The sequence below is a fragment of the Colossoma macropomum genome, unplaced genomic scaffold (assembly GCF_904425465.1).
Source record: "Colossoma macropomum unplaced genomic scaffold, Colossoma_macropomum, whole genome shotgun sequence".
Taxonomy (NCBI): Eukaryota; Metazoa; Chordata; class Actinopteri; order Characiformes; family Serrasalmidae; genus Colossoma; species Colossoma macropomum.
The window spans coordinates 15,266,896-15,290,698 of record NW_023494791.1 but is presented as its reverse complement, the minus strand read 5'-3'; the positions used below and the strand labels follow the sequence as shown (position 1 = coordinate 15,290,698).

Sequence of the window (23,803 nt, the reverse complement as noted above, 5' to 3'; positions counted from 1 at the left end):
AGAGATAAAAAAGAAAAATGTTTTGCAGCTCGCAACGCAAACACAATTTTGGACTAAAGTGGGTGCAAAAATAGCACTGCGCGGCAGATTTGAATACCACGTGCCCTGTTGCGTCACCCCACTGATGTCAGCACAGGCTGTTCATTACATAAACAGCAACTGGGAGCAAACAGGAAAAAATGTGCTTGCGTCAATTAAAATGCCAATTCACTGCCATTATACCACTAAACTGCACTTTCAGAACAATTAATACATAGATTATTAGGTTGCATTTTTTGATCTTCATATGTAAATGTTATTTATCTGAATAGTGTCAGTACTTTTTAATAAAGTCTTATCTTAGAAATCTGCTGAGTGTGTTTGTGCTGTGTTAAAAAAATTCATCTCTTAACATCAGTTTTTTTTAATTGTATAAACTTGTCTATAATTTCCTATAAAAAAGAGTTAAAACACAAGCCTAAGTGAAAGTGTCTTTGTTGCTTATTTTCTGGGTTAATTAGTATGTTAATTAATATTTTGCTTACTATTAATATAGATATCTATAGGTCAAGAGAACAGAAATTAGTAAAATATATTGAGTTAAAACATGTCTGTAATTAAGAAATGAAGGCCAATATAGATAAGATATATTGCGTGCACACTGCAAGCATCTCTAACAGATGTGACCAAGACCCTTGAGCAATTTGAAGAAACTGGCACTCATGTAGACTCAGCAAGGTCAGGGAGGCCAAGGGTGACTTCAGAATCGGAAAACCAGTTCATTACGATCACAAGTCGGTGAAACCAGCTATTAACTGCTCCTAAAATAGAACAGCTAAATGCCACTGGAAGTACAGATGTTCCAACATCAGCTGCTCAGGAGAGATTACATGAAGTTGGCCAAAGTGGAAGAATTGCACAAAAAAAAAATGTTAATGTTGAGTTGGTGATCTTTAACAGAAGTGTCATTCAGCGTCTATCAGCATTTTCAGAGGTTCACTATTCCAGTGAGCTGATTGAAGCTAGCTGGTGGGTTCATCTTCAGGCATTTGGAGAATATCTATACAGTGCTGCCTCTAAGTAACTGGACAGTGACACAGTTCTTGTTAAAAAGAAACAATGACCATGGGATTAAAGGTCAAAACTTTAGTTTAAGGCTACTTAACATCAATATTAGACGTACTACCACAGCTCTTTTTAAAGATAGCCTTAATAGTGCGTTTTAGCTCATTATACTGCAGCAAGGTGAAGCTCTATCTACGTCTGAGACATTTGATTGGCTCTGTCACTTGCGATACATCTGTACGCATCAAAATTAATCCTGTTGCTGCTATTTGCTGTCTTATTAACAATAACGACAAGTAAGCCACGACACTACCTCCACCATGTTTTTGGATCATGAGCAGTTCCTTTTTTCTTCACACTTTCCTTATTACATCACTCTCTCATACAAGTTAATCCTCATTTTATCTGTCCATAAGAGTGTTCCAGAACTCCACTATTAAACTATAACCTGTAATGGGCTTTTTCTGTTCTTGAGTCTGATATTTTTTTACTTTTTTATTTTACATTCTGTATTATATTTTACATTCTTTTCTTCAGAAAAAGAATACATCTTTTGTGATACATCTTTGCCTTCATCATAAATAGTGTTTTTGATTCATTATTTTATTTTTTTCTCTTTATGACTGAAAATATTTTCAGTCATCCACTACCATGGTCACCCTGCCAGGGTATTTGCAGTTGTTGAGGATATTCTTTCTTCTTTAAATAGTACCAGACAGTTGGTTTAGACATCCAGACACATTTGTAATGGTGTTTCAGATTGTTTTATTCTGCTTTTCTGCCCTATGCTGTCCTGCTTTATCAGTATTGATACTCACTGTTAAGGAAAATAATTTCTGGGTGAAGAAGGGAGGAACACCACAGTGTGTCTGATTAAAATGCAATGAGAGGATGTAAATATCCACCACAGTTCTTTATTGGCTTGAAGAGGATGCAGATGATTGATTGCACCTAGGCAAATTGGATGCATAGGATAAGCATGGGTGGATAGATGAGGAGTGAGGAATGGACAGTGGATGGATGGATGGATGGATGGATGGATGGATGGATGGAGGAATGGATGGATGGATGAGGAATGGATGGTTTACATCAATAACACGTCCATTACTAGGATTCTAAACACCTCATGCTGCAGGAACAGATAGCCTTCAAACATATGGCAGGAGAGAAGGAAATGGCTTGTTCCATTATAAGCTCTAGTCCCTGCCTACTTCCTGCCCCAAAGGGCTATGGGTCATGAAGTTTCGGTACCTTGACCTAAGAATTTCATGTTGAGAGACAACAGCAACAGACACCAGATGCAAATACCATATCAGGAATCATCTTGAGACCTTTTTGCTTGCTGTTGTAAGCATAGCTGATTGATGCAACAACACACAGCTGGCCAAGAAACAACTGAGCAGTGAATTGTTTGATCAGTCATGGTCCCCTGATGTGAGGGTGCTATATATAATAAGTCTGTAATTCTTATTTGTTTCAACTATTGCAGGTGACATTCTGTACTTTAACTTCATAGTCATTGTTTTATTACAATTCAATGTGCTAGACTGCTTGTGCTAGACTGCTAAGCCAAAATAACAAACATTTATCACTGTTACTTACAGTCTGCACAATAAGTTCTTTGTACTTACATGGGTCTTAGAAATGAATTACGCTGAAGACCAGTGAATTGTTATTAGTAATATTCTGTAGCATTATGCATACATTATTTATTATGGCACATCTACATGGACATGCATGTCTGCTCATTTTAACTCCTCGCTCTGTTTTGCACCATTACATATTTCTTTAAACTAGTCTTGACAGCTGGGGAAGGGAGAGTTGGAAAAGACAACAAAGAAAAGTGAATCTAAACAAAAGAGCAGGAGAGGAGGAGGAAGAGGAGGAGGATGGAGAGAAGTAGAGAGACAGGCACACAGACAGTGCATGTAAAGAAAGAACAGTGACGGCTTTTTGGTTGGCACTCACCTCTTGATTGTGGCTGATAAATAGTGCATAAGATACAGTGCAAGTATGGTTTGTCTAGATAAATTAAATTGATAAAATTGTTCATTAGACAGAGAAGTTTACATTCAAACAGGCTGGAAAGTCCCTACGCTTCACTGTTTTATATTCTAAAGGCACATGTTAAAAGTGGACACAAGGTGATTAAGTTTTCCACAGAAGCTTGTTGACTCCTCTGTGATTAACATGACCTTTATGACCTGAATTCTGCTCAGAGGGTCATTTGGTGCGCTTACTGATCCCATAATCCCCTTGTCAGTAATGATGTCCAGTGAACTGTTGCTTCTTTCCTCTTTTCATTCTCCAGCAGGAGCACATCCCCACATAATTTCAGTTTTTTTGAAAGCCTGCCTTGTCCAATTTATTATCTGTATTAAAAAAAAACATTTGGTTCATTAGCATACTGTTTATCTTTCATTCACTTTTTTCACTGCAGTATAGAGCTACCCTTCCATGCCTCTGGTGATAATGTTTGTCACAGCAGCCTGGCTCATTTTGGACACAGAGCATGGCACTTGACCCACTTCTACAAGGGTCTGGAGGCTGATTGTCAGTCAATACAGCCATCAGCAGCAGACTCCCTGATTATCATTATCATTAACATCTGAGGCATAGACTCCGCACTCTGTCTTTATCCATCCATGTCCTTTTTATTGGATTCATTTATTCTGCTCTTATGTTAAGCACATACACAGCCATGTGCAGGTGTTCTTCCCTATGAATGGGTCGCATTGTGAAGTGGAATGAAGTGCATTTGCTGTAATGTCTTGCTCTCAGTAGTTAAAAGCCATGTTTTGTTGTTTTGTTTGGTGGATCAGCTTTAATCTCTCACTGCCCCTGCCCCTGACAACTTCAAACGCATGATTTCAAAGGTGGCCAGGGTGGTGAAGTGAAAACACAGTCATCCACAACAAGTCACACATGTAGACTGCACATATGCTTAAAGACACACACAAGCAAATTGTTGCTGGCCTTTCAATGCCTTGTTTGTTTTTTGTTTCTTTATTTGTTTTTATTTATGTATATATATATATATATATATATATATATATATATATATATATATTTTACATATTTTCACTTTTTTGTTAAGTATATGGCTGCTGTCAGAACAAAACCTCATATCTCTATTTTAGTCGTTTTTCAGTTTGCCTTTTGGCCTTTACATAATTTTTACATCATTTTTACATCATTTTTATGATGAATGGACCAAAGGAAATGACCCATAATTACTTGAAAAGATGTCTGGTTCTATAGACTTACATTAAAAGTAAAGTCTTTTTCCGTCTCCTGTAAAGTTATAATTTCGGAGATACAAGGTTTTGTTCCGACAGCAGCAATATGCTTATTCCAACTTTGCTGCCTGAAATATGTTCCAAAAAAAATTGGGACAGGAGCATGATTTCCACTGTGTTGCATCACCTTTCCTTTTCCTTTTAACATAATCATTTGGGGAAGGAAGACTCCACTCGATCCAGTTTTAAAAGCAAACTTTTTTGTCATGCTTCTATTATCCAAGTCTTCAGCTGCGCAACTGTCAGGTCTTTGTTGAATTTTGTGCTTCATAATGCACCACATTTTCAATGGGAGCCAGGTCTGGACTGCAAGCAGGCCAGTCTAGCACCCACACTCTCTGATTATGCAGCCGTGCTGTTGTAACAAGAGCAGAATGTGGCTTGCAGTTGTCATGTCGAAATAAGCATGGGCATTGTCTAAGGCAGCATTTGTTGCTCCAAAATGTGTGCATATCTTTCAGCATTGATGGTGCATTCACAGATATGGAAGTTACACATGCTGTAGGCACTAACACACCACTATACCATGACAGACCCTGACCTTTGAACTGTATGCTGTTAACAATGTGAATAGTCAATTTCTTCTTTATTCCTGAGAACACATTGTCCATTATTTGCATAAACAAAGATTGACTTTGACATTATATCCATCTGAAAGGTTGAGTTGTCAGACCACAGTACATGTTTCTACTGTTTATTAGCCCATGTCGGATGAGCTTGGGCCCACAGAAGTTGGCAGCATTTCTGGACATCACTGACATATGGCTTCTGGGGTGCATAGTGCAGTCATACCTTGCATTTTTGGATGCAGTGATGAACAGTGTTTATTGACAATGGTTTGTCAAAGTATTCTCAAGTCCATGTGGTGAATTACAGCACAGATGCATGCCAGTTTTTAAAGCAATGCATTGTGAAGGCTCCAAAATCATGAGCATTCAGTTGTGGTTTTCAGCACACACAGATTTTTGAGTCTTTTGATGATATTATGCACTACAGAGGGTGAAATACATTAAGTTACATTTTTGGCAAAGTGGTGAGCCTCAACCTACCCATGCTAATAAAGACAAGGTCTTTCATGGGTGTTCCATTTGCATCACCTGTTTGAGGTGTTTTTTGAACATTTCACAACTTATTTTGCGCCGTCCCAACTTTTTTTGGAACATGTTACAAGCATCAGTTTCAGAAAGACTCTGTATTTACAAAAAACAAAGAAGCCGATAATAAAACATTAAATATCTTATTTTTGTACTGCTTTCTTTTAAATATATGTCAAAGCAGATTTGCTAATGACTGCTTTCTGATCTTATTAGCATTTCACATACTGTGCCAACTTTTACAACTGAGGTTTTTATATTAAAAGTTAAGAACTTTATTTCGTTCTCCTATATAATTACCATTTCGATGATGTTATGGCAGTTATGATATGATCATTGACCTCTCATCTACTTCTCTTACCATCAGCGACGTCTTAAGAGATCCTTACTGAGAGATTCAAGAAAATCTGCTCTGTGAAAGAAATCAGATCTAAGAAGATTATTATATGCTGACCCAATCTTTACATGAAGACCAGTGGCCTACTTTAATCCCTTAGACTGTACACCCACACTTCAGTTCCTTACACTCATAACAACATTACACATACAGAAAGTGCATTATTTATAGCAGTAACTCAATAATAAGTCTTAAGATTAATAACGGAATAATAAGCCATGACATCAGCTTTGGTTTATTCTAACCTGCCCTAACCTGAACAAAATCTAGGCATTTCATACAGGACCTTACACATTTGCTATTTACATTGCTATGCTTTTGATGAGGAACTCTCTCTTTTTCTCCCTCTCTCGCCATGAAATATGCTAAAGGCATATTTAGTGCACTTTGCTAACCTTCATGTGGTCCTCTTAAATGTCATCTCAATCAGATTCACATCAAAGACATCAGCAAATCAGAGGCCCTGAGTGATGGTGATGTGCTGTGTGTCTATTGCCCTTTTCAGTTGGCTTGAAAGGGGTCAGCAGTGAAGGGTGCATGTGTGGGTTTTATGAGTGGTAATTTTATGTGTAAACGTGTACACACCTTCTTACAGGTTTATTTGTTATTAAAGAGGTTTGCTAAGTCTAGGAAAGGCCGTCCATCTCATGGTAAAGAACTCTCTCATCTAAAAGAACGAAAAACATAATCATCTCACATTTTGAAAAGGTTCAACATATTTGCAATATATGCATCTATCTATATTTATATCCATCTGTCTGTCTATCTATCTATCTATCTATCTATCTATCTATCTACACGTGTGTATCTACATTGTGGGAACTTCTACATTTATCAGGCTGCCAGACTTTCACTGAGATGCTGAGCACATAGCTCCAAACCGTGGCTCCTCAGTTCAGTTGTGTAGCTCAGATAGAAAGGCTCCTGTGAGTTCCTTTCATGTTTTTAAACACCACACCTGTGCCTCCCATTACCTTAGAACTCTCTAAGGCAACAGCTGCGATTTACTGGCAGTATTGCAAAATTGCCCATGTCTTCTGTACAGCCTGAACAATTTACCTCGCAAGAACTCAAAGTACAAATTAACAGTTTAATTTAGGAATCAGAGCAGTGAACAGAGATACATGAGAAAGCTGTGAAATGAATACTGATACAAGATCAGTGATGAGTGTCTGCAAACGTTTGCCATAAATGAATGAAAAAAGTATAAATTGCAGTTGCTGCAGAACTTTAATGTTATTTTAGGTTGTTACATTTGTACTGAAAGATAATAAAAGATAATAGAGAAATGCTTAAATATATTTTTATACAAGCTTTCAAGTTTCAATAGAAGTTGACATGTTCTATCTCGCTGTGAAAATGGTCCTGGGGTTCATTCATTTTGGGTCAATAAAATAATAAAAAGACTTTTGACTGAATTTAGACTTTCTAAGCTCAAATGGCATTTAATTATATCTTTATTATTATATATATTATATCTTAACCAGGTAACTTTTAACTAACTTAAGGTTGAAAAACCACATAATTTGTACAATGTGTTGTGCATTAGGAGCATCTCTGAGTCCTTATGATGCTGTCTGAGAAATAAAGGTCCACACTCAGAATGAATTTGCTTACAGTTTCATTTCAATCTCCATCTCTCCTCATTTTAGCCTTTTTCCAAATACATCTCTTTTGTTGTTTCATGTTTAATGTTAATGTTCGTTTCATGGTGAAATGTTTCTTCCAGTGTAGATGGAGAACCGATGTTGTATATGGTTCTATATAGAACCTGACATCGTAACAATAGCAGAACACTTTTTGGTGCTACACAGAACAATTTTCAAAAAGATTTATTATTTTATTCTTTCCACATACAACACATTCCCCATCAATGTGAAGAACCATTTCACTGTGCAAAGAACTCGTTAATCATGCTTTGAGTGTTCATGGTTCTATATAGAACCATTTTCGTTACTAAAGAAACCTTGAAGAACCATCTTTTTTTAAGAGAGGAGTTAAAGAATTAATTAAATAACTTTGAACAGGGTAACTGGAGTAAAATCAGTTGATGGAACATTAATATCAGTTAATGGAAGAACAGAAGAATGGCAAAGGAATAAAGGAAAGGAAAAGTGTGTTACAGTTATGGATGGGTAAAAGGAGCAATGAACTGGTAAAAAAAAAAAGTGTCAAGCAAACCTGACAGTTGGTGTAATGCTCATTTTTGGCAGTTTGTTTATTTACTATGAGAAAAAAATCACCTCATTAAATTTTGACCCTATTTACAACTCAATATATGTATATATATATTCATGTAAATCTGTGCTCATATTCCACCACCCACAGTCTGAACAGATGACGTTTTACAGAGGTGTTAAAAATAGAAAGTGAAAAACACTTACATTTGCATAGTTATCAAGAAATAGTGCAGATTCTTGATAAAGTAGTCTAATAGTGTAAAATGTCCTTCATTTTACTTGTCGTAACTTTGCTTTAAATTTTTTTTTAATTCAAAAACGTTCTGTTGTTTCAGTAGCTATGTTAAAATGTAAAGATTTTTGCTAATAAGACTGAATTCAATCCGATTATAGATTAAGCCTGAGATGTTTATATGCACACTCTACTCAACAATCTGATGAAAATTTCTGTTTACATGTTCACTTAGTGCACACATTACCATGACAACGAGCATCATGTGAGTCCAGTCAGAGAAGAAGCAGTATATTACCTGAGTTTACAGTTGGCACACCAATTTGAGAAACTTCCATCTGTTTTTAATTTGCTTTATAGTTTATGTAAACTCTTCTTTCTCCTTTAGACAAAAAGACGTTTGAAAGAAAGTGCATGTCTGGACTCTAGATAATATTATGTCCAGATACTTTATCCTGGCTTTCTAAGAGAGTCAGAGAAAACATAGTTAACCAACAAAATTGTCCTGACTTTTTAAAACTTCACTTTGTGAGTTTTTTTTTTGTTTAGACTGAAAGAAGTAGCATTGTTGAGTCAGGAGAAAAAAACACACACTAAAACATGGTGTGCATGTGCTAATCCCCCTGTAAAGTCCCCCTGTAAAGTCTGGAATAGTAATTTAAAAGTCAGAGGTGTCATGACGGATCTAGTGGCAGTTTTTCTGATTGAGATATTAGTCAGATTATTAACAGATAATTAGGCATTTGAATGTGGCCACCGTAGTCTCAGAATTTTGTACCATATATTGTAAAAACAATAGGATTTTTCTCTGAGTCATGGGTGTACAATTGTGTCAGTATCTATAACAGGAGGCTCAATAAAGGTTTGAGGGGGCCTGGTAGCTGTGAGCCCCCTGTACCATGGGCCCCAGGGCAAGCACCCCCTCTGACCCCAAATAAGTATGCCCTTGCACTCCAGCCTGTGTCTAAGAAGTGTGAATAGGCAGATTAAGTCTCACTAAGATTCAAAAAGAAACACTCAACAGAGAGAGTGTACTTAAGTTTCTAAGCCTCAGAATGGACTGCCTACGATTTGGGTCATTCCAGACAAATGCTCTGTCTCTCTCTCTCTCTCTCTCTCTCTCTCTCTCTCTCTCTCTCTCTCTCTTTTACACACTCTGCTCTCTGAATCTATTGATTTTAGGCTGCTGTCTTGATAAGACTAAACAGAAATGAAACCCACTGAGTACTCACCACTTTTGTAACACACTTCTTTTTCTTTGGCTAACAATATACTTGAATTGTCAATGTAGGTTCTCTACAGAGAATTCACCCTCTCCTCAGTGGATGAATAACATAGATGTTGCCCTCTGTGATATTTGGATTTGATCTAACTTTCTCTCTGGCAATCATTCACACTCTGTTTATGTTTGGCTCAAAAAAAGATTTTTGACAGCACATCTCTTACTGATGCTCTTTTTTCTCCTTTCGACAAGAACAGGCTTGAAAGAAAGTGCATCTCTGGACTCAAAGAGACAGAAAGACACTCCAGCTCAGGTTTATCATGATACAGGACTGTGGATGTGTTGAGATTTCTGCCTGTGGGTGTAGATTTGTGCTTTTCAGTGATTTCTCTTGATTTTATCCTGACTTTGTAGGAGAGTCAAAGAAAACATGGCTAACCAACAAAATTGCCCTGATTTTTTAAAGCTGTACTCTGTACGTTTTTTTGTTTAAACTGAAAGAAGAAGCATTATTAAGTCAGGAGAAAAAAACACACTAAAATATGGTGTGTATGTGCTGCTGTGAGTCCACCTGTAAAGCTTAGAATAGTAATCTAAAAGTCAGAGGTGTTGGGATAGATTTAGTGGGAGTTTTTCCCAAAACCATGTCATATGTCTTTATTTATGAACCTCTTAAACGGCCACCGGCTGGCCTAAAGTTGTATTACACACTATTGTAACCTAAGAATAGCTCAACCAGTTTGCTGTGAAGTCCCTGTGGTTACTTAATAACAAGCCTTAGTACGTAATAAGCCTGGGATTTTGAGGGGTTGATTTTAAAGCACATGCTCAAAAAGAAGATCTAGCTCAATGTTTTGGTCTCAAATACAAAATCAACACTATACTGATGAAGACATGATGAGAACAGTGGATAATTCACTTACATTCCGGAAGACCAAAAGGAGGACGCATCAGAAACTAAGAAATGTATGAAAATATTTTAAAAATTCTACTTTTCCCCCAAATTGTTATGCTGATTATATAATTTTAATGAAAACTTTTGCTTTAAATGACACAAGAATGCAAATAGAAGCATGATCTCAGACTTCTGGGCCCCACTGTATATGTACAGAGAGAGAAAGAGAGAGAGATTATGATAGGATGCACTGAAATGCATTGAGAAAAGACACCATTTTTATCTCATGAGTTTAGTAGGTGTCATTTCTATGTCAATCCACCTTGTCTCTATTAAATCCTGACCTTTTGTTACTGCTTTACCTTATTTCTCCCTCAAATTCTGCCACCACATTCCCACTAAATCTAATGATGCACTTTGTATATTTTTATGACTCGACTCCTCTGCGTGGGTGACATTTCACACTGACATACAGGTTCTCACTGAAAGTGGCAGCATTTGTCATGGCTGATTTGTTGATTGTGACTGATGTGCCTGCGCTCTACTGTCAGAGAGCTGCGATATCTCTGCCTGACACCTGCTCGGCTCCGATAAAGAGAATGTGAATCAAGATGCATAGGGAATCCTGAGAGGAGTGCAGTGGTGTGAACATGCCGAAGTTAAATATATACCCTACTGTCTGAGCAGCAGAGGCTTCACCACTCAGCAGGCAGCTGCATTCAAGCATTTCAGCTTTGCTTTAGACCTAGAAGATCACTCGATCCACTGCAGAGATGCTTTAATAAACATTTATCAAGCTTTGTTTTTCGAGGTTTGTCTGAAATGAGAAATTTCAGTGCTAAGACAATGACATACGGTATATTGGAATATATTGCACATTTACATATACATATATATTTCTTCTGTATCTGTATAGGACATAGAAACAGCGCAGATGCTTAGGGAATAAAGAAAGCAGTGGAAGATGGAAGCGAGAGAGAGAGAGAGAGAGAGAGAGAGAGAGAGAGACAGAGCCAAGAGAAAAGGACTCCATGTCCTCACAGGATAAGTTGTTAGATTTGAGATGACATAGAATTCCAGTATTCCCACCAACTCCCACTGAAACTCAAACGCTCCTAAAGCTACAGTTCTATTCTTTTTGTGAAGATTATTTTTGTGTACTCATTAGACAGCCTGAAAACCTGCTTTCTAGCCTCTGTAATTCACACCTTTCATTTTCATTAACAACTAGAAATCCTCACAGACAATTATCCAGTTTTGTATCAGTGTGCAATTCACAACTCTGCCTGTCTCTGCGAGGCTCTCTCCCAGTGGCTAAAGCTAAACTGGGTCCTGCTGTGAATCTATTCTAATCTCATGTAGAAAGCACAAAGATATAGATGCACAATCATTAAACTTTATCTAATCATCAGTGTGAAAACTCATGTATTTTTAACTTGAAAATGTGTTTACTGGCTTCATTTTCCTTTAAAAATGTATAATTTTACGTTTTGTTTTTGCCACATTTACAGTAACATTTTTTATATCAGCAACATCAGTACTCAGTCTGGGAAAATTCATATTCTTCCCACCAAAAGAGTCTAAATATTTGGCTTTATGAAACCCTCATATACAGTGTCATCAATATGTTTAATAAGTAAGAAAGGAATTAAATAATATCTTATGGTCAGACAGCTGTCTCCCTCTAGTGTTAATGATGTGTATGTAAACAAAGTATCTGAGAGAACACAGGACCAAAATATGTACAAATATGCTGCATTAAATGTACAGTTTAGGCAAAAAAAGTTTATTTTACAACATTTTGGAGAGAACTGAAGATTAAATTTTAATAAACATAGGGGTAAAAAATACAGAGTAAGAGTACTATGTCAGTAAGTAAGAGTGCTGTGTCAGAATCATAATAAAAAGTATATAAAATATGTATATGGGTATATAAATTGAAAAGAAAATGTTTTAACAGATAAACAAATAAAGTTTTCTTTGTTTGGTTCTGTGTAATGCAGAGTCCAAACACAACGATGATGAGAAAAAGAGAAAAATTAAAAGAAGAGAAAAATCTCCTGGAGATTTATAATGAGTACTTTGAAGGTTCTTCATGAAAATGTAAGGAGTAAAAAGTGTGATTTTTTTCTCTTTGGAATGTACTTAAGCAACAGTGCAAGTATTCAGTTTCAATGATATCTGCATGAGGTACCAGTCTTCCAAAACAATACTTGGAAATAACGAAGTACAATTATGTAAGTATTTTCCAGCACAGCGTTCATTCCAGTAGGTTCCAGTTTGTGTAAATGAGTTTTTTTTCCTAACTTCATAGTTACTATAGCAACAACTAGCAGTAATAATAGCGTTGTCATTAAGATTATGTCCACTATTTTTAAAGTGTCTGTGGTCACTGGTAATGAAAAGTCCTGCTCTTTGAAGCATCAGAACCATATATTTCCATATATAAACCATATATTTCACTTCTTGGAATTATGTATTAAATTTTTGATGTCTGTAAGAGTCAGTGCTAATAGAAGTTCTCTAAATGTTTCAGGATTATGGAGGATTTTGTAGTTTTCAAATATAGTTTTGACCATTTTCTTATTTGTTAGATTTTGAAAAGTCATCGTGAATTTTTTATCAAGTATTTTGGACGTCTTTATTACAATGTCATTCATTGAAATAGTCCTAAAGTGTATGTCATTTATGGAAGTACATTCACTGGGAGTAGATCTAATAGGTATAAATTTAAGACCTCTGAATTAGACAGATTGAAATGGCAGATGTTAAATGAAACTTCTTACCTTTAGTGAAATTCATAAATATAAAAACATCTGAATTTACTTGGTGGAGTAAAAAAGCACATTGTAAAAAGGTGAAAGGTCACAATATTGTACTTTTTTTCAAATCTTTTTTAAGAATACTCATTGTGTTATTGAGTTTCTGGACCCTATGAACACAGGATATAGCTGCTGACTGTCTGTGTCTTGTCAATTTTATTGGAGCTAAATTTGGGACAACTCTTTGGGACAATGTTGTCTCTCAATTCTTTCTCTGCTTGATGGCAGCCATGAAGGAAAATTTGCATTAAAAATGTGGAGGTCGGAAACAATTCTGGTCTACTGGTGGTGCATTCTTTAAATAATACCAGTAGTCTTTTTAAAAGAATATCACTATACATCAATATACAGAAAAAAACGGGTAAAAAGCTTATGTATAGCACAAATTACATCCCACACTGAGTGGATACACAGCATAATAAATCTGACTATACATTTTAACATGGCCAAAACCAGCTCTGAGGTCGTCAAGGTTTGGTATCTCCTGAAAAGGTCACTAGAAAAGGGAGAAATAGCAAAGAGCATTTATGCAAGACTTGAATACATGAACAACATGAATGGTTAAGAAATATTTTGAAACGTAGGTTTTGAACACGTTAAAGCTTGGTGGGTATGAGCTAACAAGCTCGGTCTTTACTTTCTCCAGCAGCTCCACAATCGCTTTACCCAGAAGCCCCAGGGGCACTGCTAACCGGGAAGCATTGTTTTCACAGCTGTCCAGATGGACCCCTTTAAGTGTGTTTCTCCCCCCCTTGTCCTGTACTGCAGCCCCCCGGGCATCCATCCATCCTCTCATTGCTCCTCCTCTTCCTACACAATGTTTCTGAGTTTAAATGGCCAATGCTGCACGTGTAAGGTATTAATAAGATATTAAGGTATTTCTTTATGTTTTATGCAGTTCATTACATATTACTGTAATGACATGTTTACGCCAGATGTGATATGACCCCTGTTCCACTTTTGACTCAACAGTCCACAGAACATTATTCCAAATGGCTTAGGGGTCACCAAGGCTTTTTTTTGGCAAATCTCCTCTCCTGTGATTGCCATTTTTGCCCAGTCTGTTTCTGATGGTGGAATCATGAACACTGACCTTATATAAGGTGAGAGAGGCCTTTCATTTCTTAGATGCTTGTCTGGGTCCTTTGTGACTTCCTGGATGAGCCATCATTGTCCTCTTGCAGTAATTTTTGTTGGCTGGCCACGTCTGGGAAGATTCACCACTGCTCCAAGTTCTTCTCCATTTGAGATAATGTCTCTCACTGTGGTTCACTGGAGTCTCAGAGCCTCACAAATGGCTGTGCAATCCTTTCCAGACTGATACATTTCAACTTTAAATATTTGTTTTAAATATTTCAATATATATTTAAAATTTCCTTCGATTGAAGCATAGTGTGCTGCTTGTTGATATTTTTAGGTTACTTTGCTTTGCTGGAAAGGTATTAAGTGATGATAGGGCTGGCAGTAAAAATCATTTTTACATTTTAAATACCCAGCAGTACAATTAGGATTCACTTCCACTGCAATAAACCACGTTGACCCTGCTGCTGTATGTCTGTTATTTTGAAAGAACAAGCATTTACCAAATGCTTTTTAAAAGTTAAGGCTATGAGTCTATTGGCTGAACTGCAAATGTAGTAATTTAGAAACACACGTCTTATAATTTTGTTTAACATAGTTAACATTTTAATGTTTTCTCTGCTCCCAACACATCTGATCCAAAAAGATCAGCTCATTAACAAGCCCTTCATGAGTTGAAGTGGGTGTGATACTGCAGGTAAGGCACTGAAATGAGCAAGGGAGCAAAGGGTGCTCCAGGGCTAGAGCTGGGAACCTGTGTAGGGCATAATTGTGAACTTGCCTGCCATCAGTACTGGCTGTTAACCTAAAGTTCTGAATGCTTGTCTGGAACCGGTGTAGACCTGTGTAGATGTCAGCAGATAAGCCACAAATCTACAATATTTACTTCAGTCAGCATGTTTTTACTGTTGGAAAAGATGGCAGAAGTACAATGGTTCATGCCTTGGACTCCAGCATTGTCAATGGCACTGAGATTCAATCCCAAGTTGCTGCAAGTGTTAATGATTTGGGAAGAAGAGGTGCTGTGGTTGATATTATGGCTCTAGGTTTTTTGAATTTCTTGCCAATTAAGATTGAACTAATATTTAGGTTTTGTGCCATTAGGTTTTCTGCAATGAGCTCTTCCTAGGAGGTCTATACCCTTGTATGCAACGTTTTGAACAGTCAGATCACATATTTTGTTGATTGTCTACGTGAAAATAGGTTTACACATCTCACAGCAGGGGTTCCCAATCTCAGTCCTTGTGACCCTTATCTGTGCTATATTTTTGAGGCTTCACTACTCGACACACCTGAACCAGCAGGAAAGGCAATTGTTAAATAAATTAATGATTTGCATGAGGTGTGCCTAATGAGACAAATCACAAACATGTGCATAGTGTTGGGTTGCAAGGACTGGGATTGGGAACCCCTGCTCTACAGACAACAAAATTAAATATGGCATTTTTCTGCACATTTTAGTGTGCAATTTCTATTTATTTGTTTAACCTACTGGAAAAATCTAAAACATAGAAGATAAAATGTACTATAATTTTTGCACAAACCACACTTTGTGTTTTTTCTCCAACATATTGAATTCACTAAATTAAAATGTGCAGAAGTGTGTTCTCTGTAGAGGATGTGTTAACTTATTTTCACTTTGAAAATCAACAAAGCATGTAATTTGTAATTTGACCAGGGCACAGTAACTTCTCCAACTGTTCTACAACCAATGCTAGTGGTCATATCTAAGTTTAGTCTCTTCGGTACAGATCAAAGCAATCAAAGCAATGCTGAATTTCCAACCGCCATTTATCAAAATACACTTTAAAAAGTTTGTTTCAATGTTAAAAAAATAATGTAGCCTGGTTAACTTTTACTTAAAATACCATTTTATTATTTTTTTAATAGTGTGTCTTTTGACGTCCTGGTTGTCTTATTCTTCCCTATTTGATTCTCTTCCCTCTCAAATGTTTGAGTCAGCATTTTTTCAGTGGAACAAACAGTGGGATTTGTATTACATCACTTACTTCAACAGCTTCAGCACAAAGAAGTAGTTGCCTTATCAAATACTGTAAAATCTCAATGAGTGAACCAATATAAAACATGTAAAAGCTGCAATATTGCAAAATAAAATTGATCAAGTAGGTCCAAAAATGATGTATTTTTTTTCCAAATGCTCCAATGATCACGCTTGCTCATGAAACATTATTGGTAACAACTTCACTTTTAGAGTTGAGCGAAAGTCAGGCTGGAGCAGAGGAAAACAGATGGAATTAAGAAAATAAGTAACCTAAGGTTCAAAATGTGAGAAAATGTCCTTGTTGAAAATGTTTCTTCAATCAACAAAAGCAAAAATAAACCAAGAATGAAACACTCATAGGCCTACACTGTTACATGCTTAGCGAGATTGTGAAAAGAAAAATAAAATAATGACAGATTGGTTTTGTATTTAGATGCAGTCCATTCAGCTCTTATCTCTAGTATGAACACATTAATAGTGTTATTTAAATACACGGCACAAAAGCGCAACATATTTTGAGTATTCTATGCATGCTTCTAGTGGCATAGAGCTCAAAACATACTTGAAGCTTAAAGTGCGGCAACCACACATTATTTCAACATGTGTGCGACACTGCTGTTTGTGGCTGCTGTAGCGGAGCTTGCCATGTGGCTGGTGTAAAAGGCCACATTAACAGCACAGGAGCAAGCAGCAGCAGTGTAGTGCAGAACTTGTGGTTACCGCTTCTAAAATATGCTTCATTTTGCTCTGCTCTCGTGGAAAAAATGTACTTCCTTGTAACACACGGTTTGCAGATCACCGTTAGGCTGTTTGCTATCCACAATATTTTTCACTTCATCTCTGTATTTCATGATAGGTGCGGAAACATCCGGTTATGACTGGAAGAACTATTAAACATTGTTTTGCTGGTGTAGCAGTACTAGCTTGTTGAATGGTAGTTATTTATTATATATAGTTATAATATGTAATTACATATATATCTAAACATTTAATGTAATGACTTTCTGTGAGGGGTGGCATGGTGGCGCAGTGGGTAGTGCTGTCACCTCACAGCAAGAATGGCCTGGGTTCGATTCCTGGCCGGGCGACCAGGGTCATTTCTGTGTGGAGTTTGTCTGTTCTCCCCGCATCTGCGTGGGTTTCCTCTGGGTACTCCGGTTTCCTCCCACAGTCCAAAAACATGCAGTCAGGCTGACTGGACATGCTGAATCGCCCCTAGGTGTGACTGTGTATGTCTGTCTGTCTGCCCTGCGATGGCGACCTGTCCAGGGTGTATCCTGCCTTCCGCCCAATGACAGCTGGGATAGGCTCCAGCACCCCACCGCAACCCAGAAGGATAAGCGGTTTAGATGATGGATGGATGGACTTTCTGTGAGGGAGCTTTCAGAGTCATTAAACTCTTCAGATGTCTGGTTCCCACCACCACTGTGAACAATTCTGATTCTACACTCTCAAAAAAGGGCTCTTTGGTAAAGAAAATGGTTCTATATAGAACCCTGTACACTCAAAGAACCTGTTGCATGATGAAAGGGTTCTTTGCATCATGAAAGGGCTTAATATTGATGGAGAATGTCGCTGTTGTCAGAAGAAAACCTAATATGGCCATTTTTTGTCATTTGTCAGTTTTTGACATAATTTGAAAATACCTACTCTCCTTTATATTGTATGTAAATTTCATGATAAATGGACCAAAAGAAACAGCCGAAAATGACTTGTAAAAAAGTCTGGTTCCATTAACTTACATTAAAGTAAAATAGTTTTTTTCCTTCTCCTGTAAAGTTATCATTTTGGAGATACAACAGAATGATGTGCTGTAACTGGTTCTGTATAGCACCTTTTTGAAAAGGGTTCTCTGAGCTGTGCAAGTTATTCATAGCCTCTATGTCACTAATTATTCCATAAAGCATGTAAAAATACTTTCATATGTGACTTGCCCCTTCTTCATAAAACAAAATTACTTCGGTTTTAACGTTGTATTGATATGCTCCAACATTTTTTTGTTTTTGTTAGTAAGCCTAAGACTTAGTGCATCTGCTTACGGATTGCAGGACGTTTTGCACATTGTGCCTTGCGTGAACTATGGGGCTGTAATAAAAGTTATTAATGTTGGTGAGGCTGTATATTCCATGATGATTTACTGTTGATCAAATACTCAATGATCCAGGAGGCCAGAAGACTGAGGGCATCTCCTAAAAAGTGGGAACAGAACAGATTAGGTTTAATTCCTAAGACTGAGGGGTAAAATGCCTATACCAGACAGACAGTACTTAAAATTGAGTGCCTCAGATTTGGGTCATTCCAAGGCAAAGAACTCTCCCTCTCTTTTTCTCTCTTTTATGCACCCTCTTTCCTCTGAATCTATTGATTTTAAGCTGTTGTCGATAAGATAAAACAGCACTAAATGAGACCCGCTGGGTCTTCTGCAGCTCGCCACTTTTGTAGCACATTTGTTTTTTTTTCGTTTTTTTGGTGTGTTATTGAGCTCTCACCGGTTCTCTTCAGCAGAATTCGCCTTTTCCTCAGTGGATCAATGACATCATGGTTGCCATTTGTGATCTTTGGGTTCAATCTCTAACTTTCTCACTGCTGTCTCTTTCTCTACCTTTCAGACTCTGTATCTGTTTGTCTCAAAGATATTTTTCGACACCACATCCTTTATTGATGCACTTTTTTCTCCTTTAGACAAAAACAGGTTTGAAAGAAAGTGCATGTTTGGACTCCAGACGAGATGCAGAGAAAGACAGACAAATTCCAGCTCAGATTTTTCAGCATACAGGACTGTGGGTGTGTTAAGATTTCTTCCTGTGTTGTAGAATTATGCTTTCCAATGATTTCTCCTCTGAAGCTACTTAACTATCTATGTGGACACTGAGGACTGGACCTCGGTAGTCTCAGAATGTTTGTTTTTTCATTCCTCCAGTTATGAATTTCAATGTAAAACAGCAGAATATCAGTAATGTGCAAAAGGAAACAGCCAATTGATTTAATATATAGGCTTGTATTTAATGTATTTCAGCTTAAAAGTAGACTGGTAAATAAAAAGTTAAATAATTAACTAAGTAAACTAAATTAAACAGTCTAACAGGACTCAAAGCAGTTTATGGAAGTGTAATAGCAATTTATGAAAGAATGGTGGGAAATGAACAAATGAAATGGGTAGATAATGCAAATTATAGGTAAAAAGGGAGTAATATGGTGAAAAACATAAAGGGGAAATTAACACTTAGTGTAGTAAATATATTTGGCAATGTGGTTTATACATAGAGTGAACTCACATTTCTGCAGATATGGACATCACTAAAATTCTGATTCTTGTTTGCAGCCCTGCATCTACTACATCATTAAAAAGACAGACAGAGGTGGCAGAAGTACACATGTTCCTTCCTTAAGTAAAACTACTCTGGTAAAAAAAAAATACTTGGGTAAAAATTGAAGTATGGATTACATTTTTACTCAAATATAGTATAAAGGTACATGCTCTTATGTACTTAAAGTAAAAAAGTAAAACAATTTCCAAAAAAAAATCAACTTTTTGAAACAGTGTTCTTTATTGTGTGTTATTTAGATGTACACAACCATGACATTTTGACATTAAGGGTAAATAATGATTTATCATAGACCTGCATGCATCACCTGCAAAATCATACAAATTATATAACCATAATGCCATTACTTTGTGATACTACGTCATTATTTTGAAATATGAGATGCTAAGTCATTATTTTGAAACGTGAGACGCTAAGTCATTATTTTGAGAAACGTTCTCATTATTTTGTTGAGTTCTCATATTTTCCCACTCCACCACTTTTTGTAATTATTTTTGTATGCTAGACAGCCTCAAAATGCTCTGCAGTTAACCCCTGTCACTTTCATCATTAAGTAGACATCCTCAGAGAGAGTTATCACATCTTTCATCAGTATGCATTTCACTCTGCCTGTCTCTGTAAATTTTTTCTACTTGCATAGAAAGCACTAGGATATAGATGCACAGTCATTAAACATTATCTAATCAACATTGTGAATACGTATGTAGTGAAAAACGAATTTACTACTGACACCTGTCTATGCCTCGTGTTCTTTTTAATAATTTTTACTTCACATTTTGTTTTTGAACTTTTTTGATATTAATGACATCATTATTCTGTCTGGTAAAATTCATAATCCTTCCACCAAAACAGTCTAAATGTTTGGCTTTATGAAACCCTATACAGTGCCATCAGAATGTTTAAGAACATAATTAAATAATAATATCTTACAGTAAAAAATAAATTGAGAAAGTCAGCGACTGGAGCCAGAATTTGAGATAACCTAGAATTACAATATTCCCAATGACTCCCACTGAAATTCAAACGATCCTAAAGCTACTGCTATATTTTTTAGAAGATTATTTTTGTGTACTCATTAGACAGCCTGAAAACCTGCTTTCTAGTCTCTGTAATTCACACCTGTCATTTTCATTAACAACTAGAAATCCTCACAGACAATTATCCAGTTTTGTATCAGTGTGCAATTCACAACTCTGCCTGTCTCTGCAAGGCTCTCTCACAGTGGCTGAAACTAAACAGGATCCTGCTGTGATTCTATTCTAATATCATATAGAAATCACAAAGACATAGATGAAATCATTATCTAATCAGTGTGAATATCCATATTTTTTCTGTATTTTTTTAATGTGAAAATGCTGATGCACTGCTCTGTGATACAGATGTCATTTTCTTTTAAAAATGTATAATTACACATTTCTTGAACATTTTTGAACATTTTTTATGTCAACTACACCAGTACTTCATCTGGTAAAATAAATATTGTCCATACCTAAACAGTCTAAATGTCTGGCTTTTACGAACCCCTCCTACATGGTGTAATCAGTATGTTTAATAAGTAAGAAATAGATTAAATTATATCTACAAAATCAAAATAAATCCAGGATGTCAGTGACAATAACTGTAGCCAGGACTGTGGGCTGTGAATAGCTGCTGAAAATTCAAACAGCTGCCTCCCTCTAGTGTTGATGATGTGTACATACACAGAGTGGGTATTCAAGAGGGAACACACAGTCAATACAGTACAAACCAGATTTTGTCTAATACACATATGCAAATGTGCAGCAAAAAAGTGTAATGCATTTATTTTACATTTCATAGGTGTAAAAAAACAGTAAAAATATACTTGTGAAAGTGAAAATGAAAGATAGCACTGTGTCCAAGTCTTACTCTATTAAAAATGGAAGTGTGGGGTCAAAAATATATCTGAGTGAAGAAAAAACATTTGAACATACTCAAGTATATAACAATAAAAGGCTTTAACACATAAAATGAAATGTTTTTTTTTTGTTGTCGTTGTTATTTGGTGTAAATAGCACTGGTCTATGATGCAGTGGTCTGTGATGCGGTGGTCTGTGATGCACTGGTCTGTGATGCTCTGGTCTGTGATGCATTGGTCTGTGATGCTCTGGTCTGTGATGCGGTGGTCTGTGATGCACTGGTCTGGTCAGTGATGCACCGGTCTGTGATGTACTGGTCTGGTCAGTGATGCACCGGTCTGTGATGCTCTGGTCTATGATGTGGTGATCTGTGATGCGGTGGTCTATGATGTTTTGGTCTGTGATGCGGTGGTCTGTGATGCAGTGGTTTGTAATGCAGTGATCTGTGTTGTGGTAGTTTGTAATGCACTGGCCTATGACGCACTGGTCTGTGATGCGGTGGCGACTTGGCTGTACTAGCTCTTGCACAAAGAGATACTAGCATTGTTTTGGGCAGCTTCATGAAAATTGTAAATTTGTGAGGAAAAACAGAGAATAAAACCCATCAAACCAAAGCATTTCTTCAATTAAAATGTCTTCATTGTATTGACATTTTTAACTAGGACATGTCAATACAACAAAGACATTTTAATTTAAAGACTGCATTGGTTTGGAAAATTATTTCTCTCTCCTTTTCCTCACTGAATTTTTTTCCCTTGACACCAAAGAGCACCTGATTCAAACAACATTTGATGCAGCATTATGTAACAAATTTGGCTTAAAATCCCAGGCTTATTACATACTAAGGCCTATAATTCAGCAATAACAAGGACTCCACTACAAACAGGTTGAGCTGTTCTATTCTTAGGTAATAAAAGTGTGTAAAAAAACTTTGGCCATTTAAGGGTTTACACAGCCCAGTAGGCATTTTCACAGCCCATCAGAACCTTTATTATGTGTGGCTCAGATGTCCTCCTATGCTGAGTGAATTCAGAGCACAATAGTGTTGGAATATACATTTCAGCATGCTCAAAAATCAGTTTTAGGTCATCAAGGTCCATAACTCCTGAAACGGTGGCAAACTGATATAATTGTCTCACTGGAAAAGAGAGAGATAAGATAAAGCATTTGTGGAAGACTTGAAAATATAAACAACATAAATGTTTACAAAATACTTTGCCACAACGTTTTTTATGGGTATAGTACAGTATTCTACTCTACTATAGCAATAGAGTGCTACTAAAGAAAACCAAATTAGGCTATCTAATTAACATATTATGTAATTACATCGGACAACACAGGTACCTTAATATCACTGAAGAATGTGTGTTCATGATTTTTCTTCTCAGAATTCTGTTTTAGCTCAGTAAAGCGCCGAATGACTGGGTGTATTTTCGAATGCCTCACAATACCTCTCTCTCTGAAGTACAGAATGGCTGAAAGTTGCTTCTTACTGGAAATTGAGAAAGTTTAAGAAGAGTATGCACAGTATTATGGGGTAAAAATAGGCATTAACATAGTTCATGATGTAAAAGATGAAACAGTATGCTCACCTGATGTCTGGGTAATTTTCAACAAATGATGGTAAGAGTTTTTTTATGTCTCTCTCATTCTTCTGCTCAATGATCTTACTAAGCTGGTCTCCTAGCGGGTGAAGCCAATTTAACGTTGATCCCTGAACGCAGAAAAAAAGACCACAGGAACATTTATATATAAAATCTTTGGCTTTCTTTTACAGTCCCCCAAGGTCTAGGTATTTACAATGTTGATCTAACAATGATCTAACAATTTCTAAAGTGCTGTGCAATTATTTTGGGTAAAATGTTGATAAGTACCAAGACAGTCTAAGTTAACTAATAAGCTGATAAAGGACATGGTAAAATACCTCATAATTATTCGAAGCAAGAAGATGGTAAGTACAAACATACCTACAGTAGATTGCAGTATAATTTGTTTAGGCAGTATCATCTCCAAGTATGGCGTTGTTATATGGCATAAAATGACCTCATAAAGTACAAGGATAGGCTTCTGAAGAAAAACCATAATAAGAATTATTGATTTCTTTTACAGCCCAGATTCAGTTTCATTCATGTACGTGATAAACAGGGACGTACTGAGTAAGACTCTTTGTACATTGTTCGTTTAAAATCTTTTACGTCATGTATCGACTAGAAATTTTTTTGCCGAAATAATTACATAGTACTGTTCAAAATCAACCCCACTGTGACCCAGAAGGATAAGCGGTTTAGATGATGTATGTATGTATGTTCAAAATCAGTATGTTGTAGTTGTAC

General features: G+C 36.6%; 1 protein-coding gene across 1 annotated transcript in view; it reads right to left on the bottom strand.

The window, feature by feature from the left end:
* Positions 1-21,326: 21,326 nt before the first annotated feature.
* LOC118810039 overlaps positions 21,327-23,803 on the bottom strand; it is a 28,411-nt gene continuing 25,934 nt past the window's right edge. The window contains exons 24-26 of the mRNA XM_036573556.1: positions 23,063-23,184; positions 22,815-22,962; positions 21,327-22,608 (exon numbers count right to left, since the gene is read on the bottom strand). Coding sequence (XP_036429449.1) covers positions 22,606-22,608; positions 22,815-22,962; positions 23,063-23,184 — 273 coding nt within the window. The 3' untranslated portion in view covers positions 21,327-22,605. The remainder of the gene's footprint in view (positions 22,609-22,814; positions 22,963-23,062; positions 23,185-23,803) is intronic.